At 38.5% G+C, this 20,304-nt stretch overlaps 1 protein-coding gene across 7 annotated transcripts in view; it reads right to left on the bottom strand.

Moving 5' to 3' along the window:
* Positions 1-1,595: 1,595 nt before the first annotated feature.
* Positions 1,596-20,304, bottom strand: part of enah (ENAH actin regulator) — a 128,433-nt gene continuing 109,724 nt past the window's right edge. For 5 of the 7 annotated variants that reach the window (XM_028040014.1, XM_028040013.1, XM_028040010.1 and 2 more), the window contains 9 exons: positions 16,917-17,224; positions 15,984-16,117; positions 15,473-15,521; positions 14,836-14,887; positions 13,430-13,496; positions 12,069-12,116; positions 8,936-9,020; positions 7,169-7,226; positions 1,596-5,354 (listed from right to left, as the gene is read on the bottom strand). In XM_028040014.1, coding sequence (XP_027895815.1) covers positions 5,317-5,354; positions 7,169-7,226; positions 8,936-9,020; positions 12,069-12,116; positions 13,430-13,496; positions 14,836-14,887; positions 15,473-15,521; positions 15,984-16,117; positions 16,917-17,224 — 839 coding nt within the window. In that variant the 3' untranslated portion in view covers positions 1,596-5,316. The remainder of the gene's footprint in view (positions 5,355-7,168; positions 7,227-8,935; positions 9,021-12,068; positions 12,117-13,429; positions 13,497-14,835; positions 14,888-15,472; positions 15,522-15,983; positions 16,118-16,916; positions 17,225-20,304) is intronic. The other 2 variants (XM_028040017.1, XM_028040011.1) reach the window with 1 other exon arrangement.

The following is a 20,304-nucleotide window of genomic DNA, read 5'->3' as shown; positions in this document are numbered from 1 at the left end:
ACGTTAAGATAAAAATGGTTTAGCCGAATTTCGTCTCCCTCCAACTTTTCTAACGTTAACCTAACTATTGCTTGTCTATGCAAACCTATTCACTCACTGCTCAAAGCAATGATCCTGTTCATACATGTTATGACTGTTTTTGCACCTGTTAGCGCAAGAAAAACTAACAATAAGAGGAAGAAAGGCGCTTTTGAAAATTCAAACACCCCAATCAAACTGAAGCTGAACAATTTTTTTCCAACTTCCTCATCTTTCTCGCTGCAGCTCAGTGTTTTCCTGTCAGTGCAGCTCTCACCCGAGTCTCTCTGTGGCAGTAAATCAAACTAAAACCTCAAATGAACTGCAGATGCACTACAGAGTTCCACCCAGAGGAAATATTGCCACATGTGAGGAGATGAACGTTTAAGAACCAAAAAAAATAAATAAATAAAAGGAGGAAAGCCTCATTAGAACAGGCCCTGGTTGATTTAGATTTAAGCAACTATAGCTTTTAAGAATGTTTTCAACAACCGGATACAGGAACACCTTTATGAGAATAAGCTTAAGTTAAATATTGTTCAAAGCTTTGGTGAACCTACATTAGCTTTTCATATTTATAATCCTCTTTTTGCAGAAAGTAAATTACTAGTATGCATTTCAAAGATTCAACTTCATTTATCTTTAAAAATAGTTATTCTTTTCCCTAAACGGCATTATCTGTAAGTTAGGCAAATGCAAAGCAACTCAATGTTTCAGGGTTCAACTTGACCTCTCACCAAGCAGCACTTCACTTTGTTCATAATGACAGTCCAGGTGCTCAAATGAGGCATCTGCCCCATTTTGAATCAGTCGGCCCTTCTCTCAGAGGGAGTCTGAGACGGAGCGATAGATGTGGGAAGGGAAACTCACAGGATAAATAACGGGAGTGTTCTAGCTCTGGAAAAGAACAAACTAGTCAGCAGACTACAGCAGTTAAAGTCAATACGAGATTGATATAAAGTAAAAACATATTTTATGTTCAACCAAATTACAAAAGAAAAAGCCACACATGTACAGTTCTAACATGTAAATGTAGTAGTATCAGAACAGGTATAGCGACTATTGAAAATAATACTTTGTTCGTCATATTTTCTAAAAAGAAAGGACATCTCACAACCTCAGCACTGCTGGGATTTCTACCACCATTGATGAGAAACATCTATTTTAGATGTCGCATGCAGCAACCTGCGCTGCCAAGGGAGGTTCTGTATTGTATTTTACCAGATTTATGGCAAGGAAGAGGGAGAAACTGCTGGAATAACCTTTGAAAACAGGAGTTTCAAATGGAATTATTTGGGCTAATAGGGTGCTAAAAGGAAATGTGGAAGCGTATGTAAAAACTAAACATAATGACCACCTTGGAGTGGTTTACAGAAAGAAGATATTGTGACATTTCCAACATGGTGAAGGCTACAGATCAGTATCACGTCCCCACAGACTGCCTGGCTGTGGGGACTATCTACACAACGGCCATCAAGGTCTCACCTTGGAGGAAAAATGTTTTGTCTTTTTTTTTAAATTTACTATCCAAAGCTTTCCCCTGGAAAAAAAGTATCCATTTTTCATTCTCACCCAAATTAACAAACCATTCTTTATCTTTTATTGCAACTTTTATTTTATTTGCTCAAACAAAACAGCATGTTAGCAAGTAAGAAAAGACTGATTAACACGAGTAACAGTATGGTACAATGCAGATGAGAAAAGAATCCAACTATCTGCAATCAGGGTCGTGTCGCATCTTTACTTTTCTTGAGTTTGGTTCAAAAAAAGCAAAGATGCTGAACCAAAAACAGTCTTTGACATTTCGAGACGCCTATCCATCTGCGCTTCCAAACAGAAATTTAGGTTAATATAAGAAATTACATCAGACTGAAGATCGTTTCTTAACTCTTACCGGCCTCATGTTAACATTTGATTGTACTTCTGAACTGTAAGAGAAACATTTAACAAGTGTTTAAATAGATCATATTTAGGTTAAAATAATCCTGGTGCAAAGATGTTTCATTGGTGGGAAACGGTACCGAAGCCGACTGAGCGCTCCCTTTAAATGAGTCAGAACATAAAGATAAATGAAAAAGACTACGACAGCCTCTACATATTATTACTATTAAATCTTTCACATATTAAATGCAACTTCGGAACAAGGCACAAACCACATCGCTTTACAAAGAGATTCTACCCCCCATCAAAGCATTTCACCTGACACCCAAAACACCTTTTGCTTTTAGGTCTCTAGACAGAATGATACAAAAATAAGAAAGGCGACTTTTGTTGGGAGTGATAATGTTCAGCAGGAGGCTACTGGCTTAAATCCTTTGGTGAGAGAGCCATGCCGCTGGCAGCAGAGGCCCTGAATGACTGCTTTCTGGGGATGCTGGATTGCTTCGTCAGTTCTGTCATAAAGTGCAATCATTTTTGAGTAAACGTGCAGCTCAGGAGGCCTGGAGGCCGGCTGCGTTAATCAAAAAAAGACGGATGTGAAGATGAGTTTGGATTATTAACATATAGAGCCAGAGCATGCCTACTAGAAAAAATATATACAGTTAAATTAAAAGATGGCGTCTGTCCAAGCAAAGTGACACCAGAACCTTTCTTGTTTTGATCCGAGAGATGACTGAGTGTGATGTCTACTGGTTTGTAGCAAAGCTATGACATCAAAGCCCTTTATCATAGTTGTGTCAAATGAGATCCAGCAGGGGTTTCCACAGCTACAGGGACACACTCATCGACAAATAATTTGTGCATAAAGCATAAGAAGTCGAGCATGGGTCGTTTTTCATTACCTAACTTCTAACAGAGCTAGCTGAAGTATTACAACTACAGTAAAGTTGATCCAAAAATCAGCTGGTGACTCAAGTAGGTCGATTTTCAGCTCGATGAGCCAAGATCAGCGACCGAACAATAGGAAAATTAGAAATCCAATATTTTTCTAGTCAGTGAATGCAGCATATCTAACCACTCTCATGTTTTGGTAAAATAACTCTTTGCAGGGATAATAGCTAACTCGTTTAAGTATTAGCGAGGTATTTAATATAAAGTCAAAGATGTAAAAAGCTATTTGAACGTGTCTGCGCTACCGAGTCCAAGACTTTCATTAGATAACAGGAAGGCTGTGAGCAGAAAAAGTGCTCTGTTCTATCATTTTAAGTTTCATAAAACATGCTGCATTTGGAGATGTTGGCAGCTTTTACAATCCTCAAGCTAAATATCTAGAATATTCACATGGAGAATTATTTTTATTTCACATTATAAAGACACTGTAGTTCAAAGTTTAAACTGTGTGCTCGTTTTGTTTTTCACAATGGCAGTTAAATCCTGCCTTATGGTGCCTGCTCACTGCACACTCAGCTGTTTTATTTCCTCATATAATCCAAATTGTAAAGGTTCATGACTTCATTTGCAGCTCTTAAGACCCCAGTGTGCATTTTTACTGAGATATTTAACTATATTTCCCGGTCTCTTTGAGATGGATTAGATTTCTTTGCTCTTTGGTGTATAGTCTTTCACAGAAAAAAACACTATTTCCATTCAGGTATCATTATGATGGAATTAAAAAAAAGTCTAATTTTAGGTCAAAAATTTCCCCAGGGAAGCAGCTGTGATTGGCTGTATGGCAGTCCTCTCGTTCCACTGCACTGGTGAAACTCTCCCTCTTTAGGATCTCATTCACACAAAATGGGAATACTGAGCAGTAACTTGGACTTTAAATGGTTTGTCTGGCCTGTAATCTCCATAATCTGTAATCTACAGCTTCAACGTTTGGACACCAGCCTCTAAGCTTGTAACGCGTCCCTCTCAAGTTGATTGTACTTTGAGCGTTTAACAAAACAAACAGTGATGTATGGAACCGAAGGGTGAGAGAAAAAGGAGGATAAAGGAATAGGAAATGCAGGTCTCATTGGATGATTTTAACAGCAGCAGAAAAATAAAGGCAGGAAATAAGAGAAACAAAATGGCACATTGTGTCCTTGCATGCTCACCCTCTGGAGAACGTCTTTAAAGTGTTATGCTATTGATGTGGGGGGGCGGAGCGGCTAAAGATTTTCTTGGATTTGGTAGAAAAAAAACCAAAAGCAATTCCAGAAGTCTGTTTTACAGTGCTGCTCTGAGTTTTCCACAACGGATGCTTCAAACCCGCGGCGGCGTTGGGATGGTGAGCGTGGGCCTTGGAGCTAATGCTACACTTATTGCTTGTAAGAAAACTTGAGACAGTTAATGCAGTTTCGTGGCAGACTTGTGATCCTCATTGTATAGTGTCAAACAAAAATAGAAAAAGAAAAAACCCTACATGCTTCCAACGCCAACAGAGCACCCAAGTATGACGAACGGAGAGAAGGCTGACAGCATGAACCCGATAAATCCTGGAGCAGCGCTACAACGGGGGGTGCCGCCTACCATCTCATCCATCCGTTGCTGAATGTTACAGAGAAATAAATGAGCGGAAAACTGGAGACAGAATACAACAAATCAGGTTAGGAGTTCACCGATAGACAGACATGAGTGCATCCCATTAAAAGACTGGATTATTGAGCTACTAGATATGGCCGTACTGTAGATCTAAACAAAACAGACGCGCTTGATAAGATACTTTCTCTCTAAATATCTCTCTCTTTGTTTTGTACATATTCAGGTTAAAATAGCATTTGAAGGAAGACGAGCTTTACAGTGTCCTGCAGAGGTGGACTACAGATGAGACTGGCAGTCCCTCATACACGCTCACACACATCCCCACAAACACACACACACACGCGCGCGCGCGCGCTACTGCAATGGCATTATGGGAAAAAGTTTTAGAGTTCTAGTTCCAGACTTCTTCCTGTCTCTGAGCTCTCTCTCAGGAAAACATCAGATAGGAAATTCCAGGAGTTCAGACTCTGAGCATCAGCGGGTACTACAGCATCTGTGAGGAGTTCAGTGTTGTGTTTAGGTACCGTTGTTACTGTGGGACGAAAAAAAAAATAAAAAAGAGAAAGCGTGTTTGCATAAAGACAAGTCACTTCTCTGGCAGACTGTGTCCTGTCCTCCAGGAGGCAATGTGGGGGAGGATGGGGGCCAGAGGGGACAGCAGAAACATGAGGTTAACTGAGTGGATTCTTCCCACTTCTGACACTGTTCCGCTGCAAATTCTGTCCGTTCTGTGGGATTATATGATTGTTGTCATAGTCACCGTCTCCATTATTACTACTACTACTTCTTTCTTTCTTTGCTCTGCTGTTAAATTGTCTCATCTGAATTGGACTGTGGTTGGCTTTCTGGTCACATGGGTGTGGATGTTGAGGGAAAGGGAGCGTGGATCCTCTACGCAGTGCTGGATTTGCCCAGCTCCTCCCTGATTGCTGCAGAAAAACACACACAAAAAAGAGAAAATCGACTCATGGATGTCATATTTTAATGGGATTTTTTTTAGGTTCAATCTGAACATGTATGGGTAAATTATGTGAATGACTTGTAAGCCTTTGAGGAGCTCCATAGTATTTTTTGATTCCAAAAATCTGTAGTTTCTACCAAACAATCAAAATGTTTTTCATTCTTTATGAGTGTAAAGTGTAAGAGGCACTACTGTTGCGTATGTGCTTATATTCCTCACCTGGATGGAGAGAATAAAGACTAGCCATTAAATTTGATTATGTTCAAAGTAAACCACAAAGTTAACAATTAAAAAAAGCACTAAGATGTGTTTACAGGCCAAATAATTGTTCCATTTACTCAAAAATAGAGAGCAAACATTCCGGCATTATTGCTTATCATTTCAGCAAAGTCATCAGTTTCTTAAAGACTGAAGCTGTATGTGTGCAGGATGGAAGTGTTGAACTGCCAGAGCTCAGATATAAATTCAGAAGCAGTACTTTGTTTATTACAACGAGATGCAAAACTTGTTAAAACAAGAAAACTGACGAGATTTAACGAGATTTTTACAAATTCCTTATAAAGATATTTATATCTCAATAAAACCAAAATATGTCTTCTTTAAAATGAGAAACCGCAAAACACCAAAACCACTTGGGATTTTTAGATGTTGACTTGAAGAAACATGAAGGAGAGTGATTGTGAGTCAATTTATGCATTTTTAACAAGTTATCTGTCAGAAGAGCATATTTTTATATCTCTTATCAAATTAGTACTCTGCATTGGTAATTACCTGTTCTTACCCAACTTAGAAAAACTATTATGGTAAAAAAGAAAAAAAAAACCTGAATGAGAGCATTGGGAAATCATACTACCAGTTTTTATTTAACCTTTATTTAACCAGGTGGGTTATTAACAAATACTTGTTTACTATAACAACTACAATTTATTGAAATATAAAAATATGCAGTCTGGAAAAAATGAAGAGCCCGCTGCACTGAGCCCCACTGAAAACCTCCTGGTTCCTCCACCAAATATTGATTTCTGGAATCTTCCTGAGTTGAAACATTAGTGTTGTTGTTTTTAATTGAATATCAATTTGTTTTCTTTGCATCATTTGAGGTCTGAAAGCACAGCAGCTTTTTTGTTATTTTGAGCATTCCTCATTTTCTGCAAATAAATAAATAAAAAAATTTTGCTTGAAATTTCAGAGACATGTCAGTAGTTAATAGAATAAAAGAATAGTGTTCATTTTACTCAAACATATCCCTATAAAAAGTGAAGTCAGAGAAACTGATCATTTTTTTTCCCAGAGCTGTAAATAAAAGTCATTGAAATACAGTAACAGGGTTTGTGCTTTTCTGAAATGCTTTTTAAATGCTTCTGATCTGTTTATTTGTGTGTGTGAATGTGTGTGACTGTATGGAAGAGGTTTTAGTGTACATTACTTAAAGTCGAAACAACTAGAAAAGTGCATAAAACAACAAAAAAATCAGGTTTTTTAGCTGATTTCTGACTCTGCGGATTTAAGCTTTCTACAAGACAATGAGAAGTGCTGCACCCTGACTGATGTGTCACAAACCCTCAACATTAATCCTATTTTCAGTTTTATAGTGATGAGACAACATAGTACACTAACACTGATGTCAACATATGACTGTTTCTGAAATGAGGGCACTTACGTTATTTTACTTCCTGTCTCCAACAGGTGTTTAAAAAAAGAATACTTATGAACATATGAGGCAGGAAGAACAGAAGAAAGTGACAATCTGAAAACCTGCTATCAGATTCTGGTGATAGTTACCATCAATAAGCTCTTCTTTTAGTTTTGACAGCTCCTTTCTCATCTCATCGAGAATGTCCTACAAAAAGACATAAAAAAAGTAACATTTTCTTAAAATACTGAAATGTTTGCAGAGTTCACATGTTTCACAGTCTGAATGTTTTGAGCAGCTCCTGTTTCCAGTCCCATGGTGCTAGAGGTCAGAGGTTGTAGTTAGGTCCTGCTCCCTGATAACAGGAAGCTAATCCCTGCACTGAGAATCCTGATCAGATTAGGCCCAAAGACTAACTTATTAACACCAACACATAAGCAGGTGTTAGAGATCGTATGGGGCGACTCAGCAGCTCACTGAATGACGAACTGACCACAGCAATGAGTGTGGCCGGGCACTGAGCTGAGTGTCACTCTGCCAGGCTCACTCTGGTGACAGATAGGCAGGACTCTTATCTAACAGACTCCTTCAGAGAGGGAGGAGCTGCCCCTCCCACCCACCACAACACTAACTCCATGACAACAAGTCCAACTTCATAGAACTGCTTCATTAGCAATTACAAAATGCAAACCAAACCAAGGAGAGTAAAAACGTTTGTGATGGATAGTTTAAAATGAGCAGTATTATGTGTTTTCCAGCTACATAGTGCCATGATAAAGCACAATCAATAATTCCAGTTGTTATAAATATACTATATATGTCAAATATCATTTAAAAGAAATTTTACTTTGCAATTTAACTTGAAATTGGGCCTCTGTCTCTTTAAAAAACTCCTGCTCTTTCTGAAACTCCGCCTTCAGGACGTCATCACAACATGGCTCCTCTATTAATCCTTTAACAACTGTTTTACCAGCAATGCACTGAGAATTAGCTCCTATAATGAGTTCAGTCCCACCAGGTGTTTGCTAATTGCTGCTGGCTAGTCTGATGGAGCCAAGTGGAAACTGAAGCTCTGAGGAGGAGCCTCCTCCTCGAAGGCGGGGCTAGGGCCAACCAGATGTTTTGCACAGCTGAATGTTTGCCATGGTGATTACAGGATTTCTCAAAACAATGCAACATTCCAGGTATGCTTTTAATGAGAAAACATAAAATGATGTAAAGCTCAAAAAAGTCAATTGTAGTCAATTTTACCATAATACTGCCCCTTTAAAGGGAGAGTCTGCATGTTTTTAAGTGAAGTTCTCTGACATCACAGGGAGTTTGTAGTGAAGACTTTGAAGAAGCTAGTCACAGTGATCCTCTGCTAAACTCAGATGTTAGCTAATTAAACCTACCAAAACTGAAAATGTTTGTATCTGTGGCTCACAAAGCTGCATTAATGAATTTAGAGAGTAACCTGTACCTGAGAAGAATACATATAGATTTATAGTAAAAGTATAAGCAAAGATTCATGGTAAAAACACAGCTCAAGCAGTCAGACAGTGATAGATATGATCACTGGTAAAATGATCTGCTAATCAGATCTGAAAGCACCAACATGAATTCAGCTGAAATCCAAGTAAAACATTAAAAGAAATCAACAAGTACAATAATTAAGACATAAAAATTCATTTGAACGTTTAACTGAAGTTAGAAACTGATGCTAATGCATTCACACAACTTCACTTTTAAATAATCCAAATGTTCCCTTTAAGATAGTGAATTACTTTGTGACATTTCTGTCAGCCTATATGTTTAGAAATTTTATCAAAACAACAATATATGTTTCACGTCATACATATTGAATTAGAGAAACAAAAACTCTGATTTGGTCAAGCCTTCTAAACATTTTAAGGCTTTTTAAAATGGTTTCTTACCTGTTTCAACCTGTCATAATCAACAGATTCTGTTGGCACACCATTGGCACTTAAGGATGCAGTAGGTGTCGGGGTGGATTTGGGTCTGTGAAACAACAAAAGCCCATGAAGCTTAGAGTAAAGATCAATGTAGGACCAATAGGAAGACAACATGACCTCTGTCATGCTTTTCATGTACTGAAAACATGTCTGTGTAACAAATGAGGGTTTCACAATCAGTAGATTTGACAAGTAAACAGCAAAAGAAAAAGAAAAAAAAAAGCCAATCCTGCTTTGGGTGTGGCCTATTATTCTTGATGACATCACAAGATTGGAGCCGATCAGCTGGCATTAGCATGAAGTTATGGATGAAAAGCGACTTGTATTGCTTAAAACCTGCCCTGTTCCTCTTCACAGACCTCTTCATGTGTCTGACTGTAGCCAGCTGGTTCTGGAATCCCTGGAATGTTCTCATTTAAGGCTCAAATGTTTTGCTGCAGCCGTACCAAATACAAGTAAACACCTCCGAAGTAGGAATTTGATTAAAAACAGGTGGATACCAAAGGATGTCCAAAGACTAGTGACCTTATGGTTTTATGTGATGTCACCAGAAACATGCTAACGATAATGCTTTTTAAAAAACCCAGTAAAATAGAAAAACTAACATGTTCTACAGATGGCAAACTACATCTAAACTGAGTCTCAGTGTGTATATACAAAAACTTGTAGCTTTAAAAACAGGAATGTTTCCTTTGAAATGACTGAGTAGATAATCTGTGTTTTGGGAAAAACATGCAACCATGAGAGAAGCATCAAAACCAACAGTTGTGTTTCAGCATATGGAAACATGACCATTTATCATTTAAAAAAGGAAAGATGCTGAAGAATTCACCCAATTATTGCAATGGAATTACCAGAGAAAGCCTACTTGAAGCACGCACACACACGCACACACACACACACACACAGGGACAGGGTAGACATGCATGAAAGCACACACTGAATTTAAACCCCGATGCCATCAGCCTGTCATAAACTTAGACCTTCAAAGCTATTTTAGCAACTTTAAATGAAATTTCATGTCAGTAAAGAAACGGTGGTCTGTTATTTTCTCCTCATAATGCCTGTGTGGTTTAAATGTGACCCTTCCTGAAAGCATGTGGATCAGGAGATGTAGTTTAATCTAATTCAACCAGAATACCTTCAACATGCTTCATGTTGTAGCTTTAAATCTACAAGTTTTTCCAATTTAGGTGGATGGTAAAATCTTAGTTGATTTAGAGTTGAGCCATACTACTTGAGTGAACAGTGATTAGTTAGATGACTGGGATGTTTTATCAGCTAATTCTGCATAAACTTCTCCACAGCGTTCTCTCTGACCTGTCTGCTGTGTTCCTTGGTCTTCATGTTTTGTTCTTTGGCAACCCTGTGAGGCTTTCACAGAGCAGCTGCATTTATACTGACAATGACTGAAACCCAGATGGATTCTGCTAATTAGGCCTCAGTTCACACAGCAGGTAAATGTGACCCAAATCAGACTTTTTTTGCCCTTCTGCAACCCAAATCCCGCATTTTCTTTCTTTTTTAAATGTTTTATTGGCTCTTGTGGCCTTTATTTCATAGTGAATTGACAGAAAAGTGGGTAATTAGAGTAATATGGCCCTCCACATGTGGGTTGTGCTGACCCCTGCGCCACCACAGCATGTGCCCCCACATACTGCATTTTCTTGGCAGTCTGAACGGCTCAATTGTGATCTTTTCACTTTAAAAAAAAATCTGATTCATGTCACTTCCGTATCTGGTACTAAATCGGATACATATCCGATTGTTGCATTTTATCCGACTTTTAGGCATGCGTCATAATTCTGCACCAAAACATATAAAAATTCTTCTTTAACTATAGCTAGTCTGTAAAGTAAAAACTCTTCTTGAAGAGTGTCCACCTAAAGTTATCGAAAAGGTCTTTTCCTTAATTGACCTGCAAATATCTTTATCAGTGTGTAATCTGTTAAAACTGTCCATAAAGGTGTAATTGGCTGCTTTTACATCTGATTGGTGATTTTTTTGGGACTTTAACTTTGTAGTACTTTGTGTTTTCAGGATGCGAAAAAAGTGTTTTAAGAAATGAAAAAGGTAAAATGTTGTATATGTACTTTCAATTGGTCTATATAGGATCAGTCAGTACCTTAGCAACCAGAACACTTACTGAATAAAATATGTTTCTCCCCCCTCACAAATTACTGGCTAAAGATTAAATTTGTTCAATTGAGCACAGAAAAAGCAAACAGGACGTCGGTAATTAAGCCGATCCTGTGCCGGCTCTCTGCGCTCTCAGAGAACAGCCAATCGGCTCGAAGAGAGGAAGTGTGACAGGAGGGAGACGTGAAAGAAAAGGAAATGAGCTGAGCGGCAGCTCATTAAGAACCTGGAAACACAGAAACAATGTTCGTCCTTCTTATGGGTGAAGGTGAGAGCCAAACACACGCAGAGCTCCATAACTTACAACTTCAACACTAAGAGGAAATACTGTCAGTATGTGAGAAAGTTTGCAGACTTCCAGTCATTTTATGAAAAGAAATTGGCTGCACATTTTGTTTTAGCATTCTGCTCTCAATAGTTTCATTTTAAAGAAGTCAAGCAGGAATCCAGACCACCCATCTGGTGTCCCGTCTCGTACATACCCTCACACACTCAGCCTTATCTGTGAACGCCGGCAGTATTTGCTCTGGCTCTACAAAGATAATAGTAGGCCAAGTCTACGCTGCACTGGGCGGACACGCTTTAATGATAGGGAGGGAGCACAGTGTGTGACGCACACATATAGAGTTCCCTGTCTTGGAACTAAAAAAGTTTGGATGGAAACAGGCTCAACAGCATGTAAACACAATGTCCAGATGATGTTTGAATTACATCATTAGGAAAAGCCACACAAAGCTGACCCCCCCGACCCATGCAGGCTGGTAGATTTAAAAAAAAGACACACACAGACACACAGTTTCTCCCAGACATTCTCCCAGGCACCAAGCTGCTCTTCATTGTAAAGAAAAAAAAGAAAATGATCACGTCCATCACAGCAAACTTGGATTAAAAGAAAGAGTTTGACTGGAAGAAAAGATTTGGTAAAACTCCTAAGAGGCGTGAGTCGTCTCTCTACCTGTAGGAGGAATCTGCTGCCATGGGATTTCTCCACGGAGACTCTCGTCTGTGTGAGCAGCAGAGACACACACTTTACTTCTTATAGCTCAGGATCCCAGTTTGATGAGGCTTCTTCAATAGACCCACTAGAGTTTAGGTTTGTTACACCTGCAAACTCCTGTTAGGCTGCTCTAAACTAACTATATAATAAGGCAGCGATTTTCTGATTAGTTTTGAGCCGAACAAAGACCTGGTTCTCATTAAGACATGAAATCAGTCAAATATAAACTTGGATAAGCAGCAATCTCACCTTTCACTTCAATCACTGTTTAACAAAAATGTTTAGACCCATCTTCTAAAAGATTATTTGAAAGACATCCACTTTATGACCTTTTCTGACCTTTCACATTGTTTGGGGAATATTGTCCCACAGCCTTTAGTTAGTTTTGTTTGGGTAACATGACAGAATTTTGGACTTTTTAGTATTACAATACATTGATTATCATCTTGTCTTGGTGTAGATCTGTTGCTATATTTGGAATCATTGTTCTGTTGATGTTTCAGTTATAAGTTCTGATCAAACAACCCTTAAAGACGCAGTATGGAGCGTCTATAAAACATGTTTTTCACATATTTGTTAAAACTGTCACTATGTGTGACAGTTTAATATGAGACAGATAATCTGTGAAAAGGTCAGTCTCCTCTGCCCTAAGCTATTACTGCTGTCTGAATTAAAGCACAGCTTTCTGTTCGAAACAACCAATCAGAGCCTTCTAAAAACTACAAACTGTTTTTTTTCTTTTTTACAACATCAGTCTACTCTTTAGGAATCCTAATCTGCCAGTTTTATTATGACCCATCTTGTCCCTTCTCTTTAGTTTTCTTTGTGATGACTATTGCCTAGTATGATAACAGAGAGTCACAATGGAAATGATTATTTTTTTCTTTGAAAAAAATTATTTGTTTATTATAGTAATGTCTCTGAGCCCATGTTAAGATTTTTGCCTTGAATTCCCAGGTTAGATAAAGAAACAACGTTGTCGGCAGAGAAACGTTCTGCTATACTTTTCATTCTCACTCACACACTTCTGAGGTTGTCACAACATAACAGTGTGTGATGAACACCTACTGTGGACAAAGAGGCAACGCAAGCTTTAGTGATGTTAGGCAGCACGGAACGGCCCAGGAAGTGCATCATGCTAAAGCTAGCTGATGCTAAAAGCTTTCTTAAGTTCGATTGAAAGCTTTCTACATTTTTGCTAAGGTTTTCAAAGCGTCTGAGTCAAGTAGTGAAATAAAATGCACTTTAAACTGAATCGTGTATAAAAAGACGAAGTGAGGTGATCAGAGGCTCTTCTGAGGAGAGGGCTGGGACTGTACCTTCCAATCACTGGAGATTTGCTACCATTCATGGTGTTTGTCCGTTCCCATGGCTTCCTGGGCATGTCTGGACAGCAAGAAAAACACACAAAATAATAGAAACCAAGCTTCTCTTACTGATTTTCAGCTTACTGTCATTAAAACATATCAAACCATTATATAAGGAGGATGCTGGAGACAGACTGAGAAATCAGATGGTGGCTCAAAGGGGACAATTGTAGACCAACTCATCAGAAACTGAGAAATGTCATCTTTTTGTAATCAGTCAATGCATTATACATTGTTGCATTGTTTGTGCAACACTACCAAGCTGTACAAACAAAAACAATCTTCGTGTTGTATGCTGCTACTGAGTGAAGAAGATTTAAAGTTAGTCATAGAAAGTACAGAGATGTAAAAAGCTATTTAGACATAAAATGTTTTTATACGTCATGTAAATGTGTGCTTGCGTGTGCATGTGTGTTTATTCAGGCTGTCAGAGAGCAACACTTTCTGTTGTATCCTTTGGAGCTTTCAGCTTGTGTCTGCATAAAACATGCTGCTTTAGAAAATACTGACCTTTAGAAAATCTCAGCGCTAAGGTAAGAATTTAGAATTCTCCAGGTTGGACATAGAGAAGAGTACCAATTCAATTCAAAGACACTTTATTGATCCCAAAGGGAATTTAAAAGTAAAATATATAAAAACTGACGAGAATGCAGTCATAATAAAAGCCATAATAATAAGAGAATGACGTAATAATATTACCAGAATAACGCAGTAATTTTATGATAATTATTTAATTATTAAAAATAATAAAACATTCAAATGAAGAATGCTGAAACATCTCATCAGTTATTCTTTGTTATCGGTTTTAGAAAACCTTAATCTTTTAACACATCTGAATAAAATGATCAGCAGCAGGACTTTGAAATGGTTGTGCAAGCGACTATCTAGCTCAAAGAAACAACCACATGGAAATGACCAGCTGGTTTTTCTGTAATTTTAAAGCTGTCTTCTCGTGATATTGCATATTTATTCTGCAAACATTATGACCCTATTCTTGCAGCGTGAGATTATATTAAAAAAATCTATTTCTTTGGCCCTAATTTGTCGTGGAAGAGAGAACTGTTTAGTTGATACTAAAATATCACAGCATCCAATGAAGGCTGCTGAAGCCTGTCTAACAGTCTGAAGCAACTATTATTTAGCATTGGAGCAAAATCTGCTCCTAATATGAATAATTAATGATTGCTATCAGCAGACAAATATGCAAATATGTACATATGAAAAACTCAAAGCTTGACAAACAACTGAAATGACAAGACTGATCAGTGAAAATCCCTCAGAAGAAAGTACTAAGGTCAATTATCTGGACCTACAGCTGAGCTGAAGCCCTGGGTGACCAGCCGTCCTCCGACTCTTACCTGGTGTGCTACAGGCGGACACTTTGGGGGTTGTGTTGATCTCACCCTCCTCCTGATGGGCAGAAAAAAAAAATCTAAGAAATTTCATATTTAAACAGGATTTTGTCATTTGATGTTTCATTAAGAACCTCATGAAGTTCAAAGTCTTCAATAAAAGAGATACAGGAATTTCAAATATGTTTGGGAAATTGAATGTCAGTAGGAATAATAAAGCAGTTTAAATAATAAAGGAAACATTGTTTTTAGAATACCTGTTGAGTTGTAAATATTTCACCCAGAGAATGGTTTGTGATTATCTATAGCTAAGGCATGCATTCATGTTTTCAAGATCTGTGAAAGATGATGCAGGTAGTCTGCTCTATGAGGAAAAAGGAAACTAATAAAGTTTTACAGTCATCATTGAATTTTAAATATTTGGGCAGATTTTGGACATCGGTTTGCTGTTCACATTCTTGGCTTCATCAAACAGATGAAGCACTGCGTGACTGAGAGGTAATTCAGACAAGAATGGAAAGAATGTGGAGCTTGGCCTCACTGAGGAAACCACGGGTTACAGAGGAGCTTTTGTGTGACTCAGATGTGAGAAAAAAAAACTGATTTGTGATAACATATCAAAAAATTATTACGTCCAACTTACTGATCTCTGGTCAGGTTCAGGTGAGGAGCCCTTCTCTGCAATTCTTCTCCTGCAGGACATAGATCCCAGAGATGTTAGCCATAAATAATGTTAAAACAGAGATAACTGTTTAAATCAGCCATTCTCTCCAGGACTCCACCAGCATTTTACAATAATAGTAATAAAAAATACATCTAAGTTAGGGCTGCACTATTTATCACCATCACAATAACTGATGGCTAATATTCTAAGTGTTATAACTTGCATTTTACAAGCTAATGCCATAAGTAGCCAGTTATACTGAGTCTAATGGCAGCATGGCAACACAAAGACGTTCAAAACGATAATGATCAGAGCGAAGGAAAAAAGGGAAGAAGAAAGTGGACAAATATCACAATATTTACCATAATTACCGCCTGTGTGAGGATTTCTAATATGGTGCAGCCCTGATGTTCTAAAGAGTGCTGCCATTTTAAGTTAGATCTGGTTATTGGAACTAGGAGCTTCAAACAGACTGAATTCAGCAATCTACCTCCTGGCCAGTAAGGCGCTCATCTCCTCCATAAGCCCTCCTCCTCCTGGCAGAGGCCCGTTGCCTTTGGCCTCAGTTTTGGCCCCGGCGGCCCCTGACAGGGCAGCTGCCAGAGCCGCCCCTGCATCGTCACTCTGTGGGATGGGGGCGGAGAAATAATAATAATAAAGAAAGCTTATTGGTGATTTAACATTTCAGGACAAGATGTGTCTTTTCAAATTTATGGTTGATTTGTGTGTTTTGTCATGTTGCACATAAGCAGCCATGGAGTGTTTGGCAGGCGCTGTCAATGTTCTGAGCCTGAGATGAGGATGGGCTGGGACAGATGGTGGCCGTGTGTGTGTGTGGGGGTGGGCCTGTGAGTGTGTGTGTATGAGAGAGAGAGAGAGACCATGCATGAATACTGTGTGAACACTTAGATGGGTAGTGATCAGGTGAGATTCAGCATTAGGTTCCAAATATAACAGCTACATTTCCATTACTAATATTCACAAAACCTTGTCTATATTCCACTAATGTAAAAAAACAAAACAAAAAAAAAAACAAAAACACAATTTTGTAATAGTGGAGTTTCCATTAAATAAGATTTGATCAAAATCACACGAGAATAAGTTTGTTCACGTGGAAAGTCATCAAAAAACATAACTCCTCCTCCCACTTCCTGTTGTCTTCGTCGTCTTTTCCACTAGTAAAAACATCCGGCTGTTGATCACATGACTCGTGTGGCAGGAAAAAAAATTTTTCCATTGCAGTTTTGCAAATTACTGTTGTGAAAACCCCCCTCACCTTATAATAATGCAAAATCTTATTGAAAAACTAATTTTTTTAAATCAAAATGCTAAGCAAATTTATTTTCAGAATTCCAATTTGCGGCATTATATGATGAATGGAGATGCAGCTAGTGACATCAGGAGGTTCTAGTCGGCTGCTCACCCTTGGCACTTTGCGCAGCTTGGCTCCAGCGAGGGCAGCAGCCAGGCCCGAAAGGGGGCGGTCCTCCGTGGGAGAGAAGAGTCCCGCAGGAAGGGGCGGAGCCGGGGGCGGCGGCGGGGCCCCTGGTGGAGGAGGTGGTGTCCCGCCTGGGGTCAGGGTGGGAGGGAGAGGAGGAGGCGGCGGTGGAGGAGGAGGGTGGCCGGCCGGGGTGGTGGGGGTGGCGGGTGCCGAGGTCACAGTGGAGCCGGGTGGCAGGGGCGGAGGTGGGGGAGGGGTGGGGGTGGTCAGCACCGGGGTCTGAGTCACATCTGCTAGACGGAGGTGATGATGGATGGGGGCAGGGGTGGAGACAGGAGACAGAAAGAAAGAAAATGAGTTTCAAGCTGTTGTAATTATAGACAGAGTAACGCCGTACCGTTGACTTCAGTAGATCATCTGATTTCACAACTTTAAAGACCAAATTTAATCAAATTTACATTTGATCCAAACGGCTTTTCTGTGTTACACAATCTAAACCATCACCATTCAATAAAGAGTTGTTTCCATTAAAACGCCTACATCTCAGTGGATTGTGTGTTTAGTTACAATGGAGGACAGACAGTCAACCGAAAAATATATTCACCTTCATAATCACTGACGTTTCTAGGAGTAATTCATAAATCTATAAATTGTTCCTTTTTCATTTAATCAGCCTCGAATTTCATGATTCATTTTCATATTCAAAATTGAGAAATATGGGAAAGTTAAAGAACAACAATGAGCACAAGGCAGTGAACAATGCAGAAAGTTGAGAATAGTGAGGATGTTCCACACAGAGCCCTGACCATTGACCCCTGACCTCAATGCCAACCGCAGAGAGGAAGTAGTGTTGGAATAATCTCCAACATTGAGTTTGTCAGGGGAAGATTTACAAACTAAAATCATTCATACCTCTGGTAGAGTACCATTACTTCCAGACTATTAGGTGCACCTGAACATAAGCTGCACCCACTAAGTGGAGTGAGTTAAAGATTAGGGTGATGGTAAGGAGAGTTTCTAACCTCAGAGACTTGGAGTTTATTACAGAGAAACTTAAAATAGCAGCGAAAACCTGCAAAAACTGACCAGCAAATATAAGAGCTTGATGGATGCAAAGATTCTTCCATAGATTATTGAAAAGTGAATACCAAAAATTTTTGACACACAAAATGTAAATGTGTTTTTTTATTTATCAATACTGTTTTGATATCATGCTACCATCATTTGAACGACTGCAGCTTTCTTTCCTATCTGGAACAAAGTTCTAAGCTGAATAAAAGCAATACAAATCTGCAAGGTGTACTAATATGTTTGAGATGAACTTGAGGACAATAACAGAATATGACATATCAGCTATAAGTTTTTATTTCCAAAACACAAAGTTAAAATGTAGAGTAGAGAAATGAGTCAAAGAAGAATCCACTAAGTTTCAGTCGCTATAATTTGCTCTACATACATTGATTGATGTAGCAATATAATACAGATAGAATTTAATGGAATTAATTGGCCAACACCGGAGTTGTGCAACTACATGCATGGCAGTTTTAAATGATTTCACTTCCCCAATTTTTTGGGAAAAAAACTCAAGTAAAATCAGTTTTAGACGTTTTGGGCAGAAACAATTGATTCTGATCTCTCCTGCATCTGGCTTAGTTTGAACAAAAATAATGACACTTTTAGGCAAAAATATTGATTCATGGTGTGTTCCAGTTCTGTTGGACATTAGAACTTTGGTGTAAAAACAACAGCTATCATCTTAAGCGTGTTACATGAGCAACTCAAAAGCCAGTTCACATCATCACAAAGGACAAGTCACAACCATCCTTTGTGATAAAATATGAATCATTGCAGTATGAGTGCAATGACAACACAAGCTTTCAATTCAATTGGATTTGGAAGTGCTAGTGCTAAATAGTCAGGCTAACTATTTACAAAACCAGTCGATCCCATTTCACTTCTCAGATTCTTTATCTGCATCCAAACACTGCAGCAATACAACTGTATTACATATTACAGCTGGCATATCATTTGAAAACATAACTCTCAGAAGTGCAATTACACTTGGAATGTATGTTCAGTAAATTAGGACATACATCCCAACGAGCCTCGTTTGATTAAAAGTATCTTTTGGAAATAAACTTAAAGCAGGTATTAAACATTCTTTTCATTAAGCCCACATTTCTGTTAAAGTTTTGGTCTGCTACAGCATTATAATTCTACTTTCCATTAGCTTTAAGTGATGAATGGCCATAATTAACAGAAATAACGTCTGTCAAATATCCACCTGTGTGTCAATCTATATAACTTGTCTGTATTATTACTCAGTCAAAATTTTTCATATGCACAGGATTTTGTTGTTTTTGCTCCAAAGTTGCAAGAGCTAAAGACCGTGTTATTTTTAAAGTATTTTATTACCATGACTGTTCATCCTCTATTATTACCCATCAGTACAAATTCATGTTAAAAAAAGTGCAGGCATAATTGTGTTGAAACTGTAATATTCACAATTAACACGACATCAATGCACATACTAGAAAATGATGCTATTTGTCATATCAAAGCAAACAGCATGCGTGTTAGTGAGCAGCATAAAACATGACATGTTTCCTGTTGCTTTTAGTTATTTATAGAAACAAGAACAAAATGCATGAAAAGTCTCATTAGAATTTTGTGTTTTAATAAAACAGGCCAAAAAAGCAGCCAACATTAAACAGAACATTTGACAGAATACACATTAACACAGAAACACATACACAACCATAGAGATGCATTACGACCAAAACAATGATTTCACTTTTAAAAAAAAGAAAGATGTTACAAATTATGATAAGAGCAGATCATCTGATCAATAAACTCGGATGGAATGTGACCGTGTTGAACTGTGATCAATGCAAATCCAGCAGTCCACAGTTTCCCAGCCAATCAGAGCCATCGGCCTCGACACCAACTGGAACTGGGAAAACATCCTCTGATGTGTGAGAGGACAGAGGATGGAGGTAAGAGGACCACTGCTGAGCTGGTGTATAAGTTAGCATTAAATCTCTGATTTATTTCATACCTAATTAAACCAGTTCATTTAATGAGCCAGATTAAGAATGAATTCAGCATTCTGTCTTTCATAATTAAACTGTGAAGATTAAAACGCTGATTTAGCTATGAATCAATTGTATTTACAGACAGTCTGATTAGAACCCAGATGCTCAGTGAGTGAATGATTAGTTACTGACTGCACACTGACACACAGAAGAACCCAACCAGGGTCGGTGAAATGTCAAATCACAGAAGCAGCTCTGTGGTGGGACACTAATGAGGAATGAAGTGATAAAAAAAGAGAGTAATTAATAGAGAAAGATGTTGGCTTTCCACAACC

Source organism: Xiphophorus couchianus, chromosome 15 (genome assembly GCF_001444195.1).
Source record: "Xiphophorus couchianus chromosome 15, X_couchianus-1.0, whole genome shotgun sequence".
Lineage (NCBI taxonomy): Eukaryota > Metazoa > Chordata > Actinopteri > Cyprinodontiformes > Poeciliidae > Xiphophorus > Xiphophorus couchianus.
This window is presented reverse-complemented; position numbering and strand designations above follow the sequence as displayed.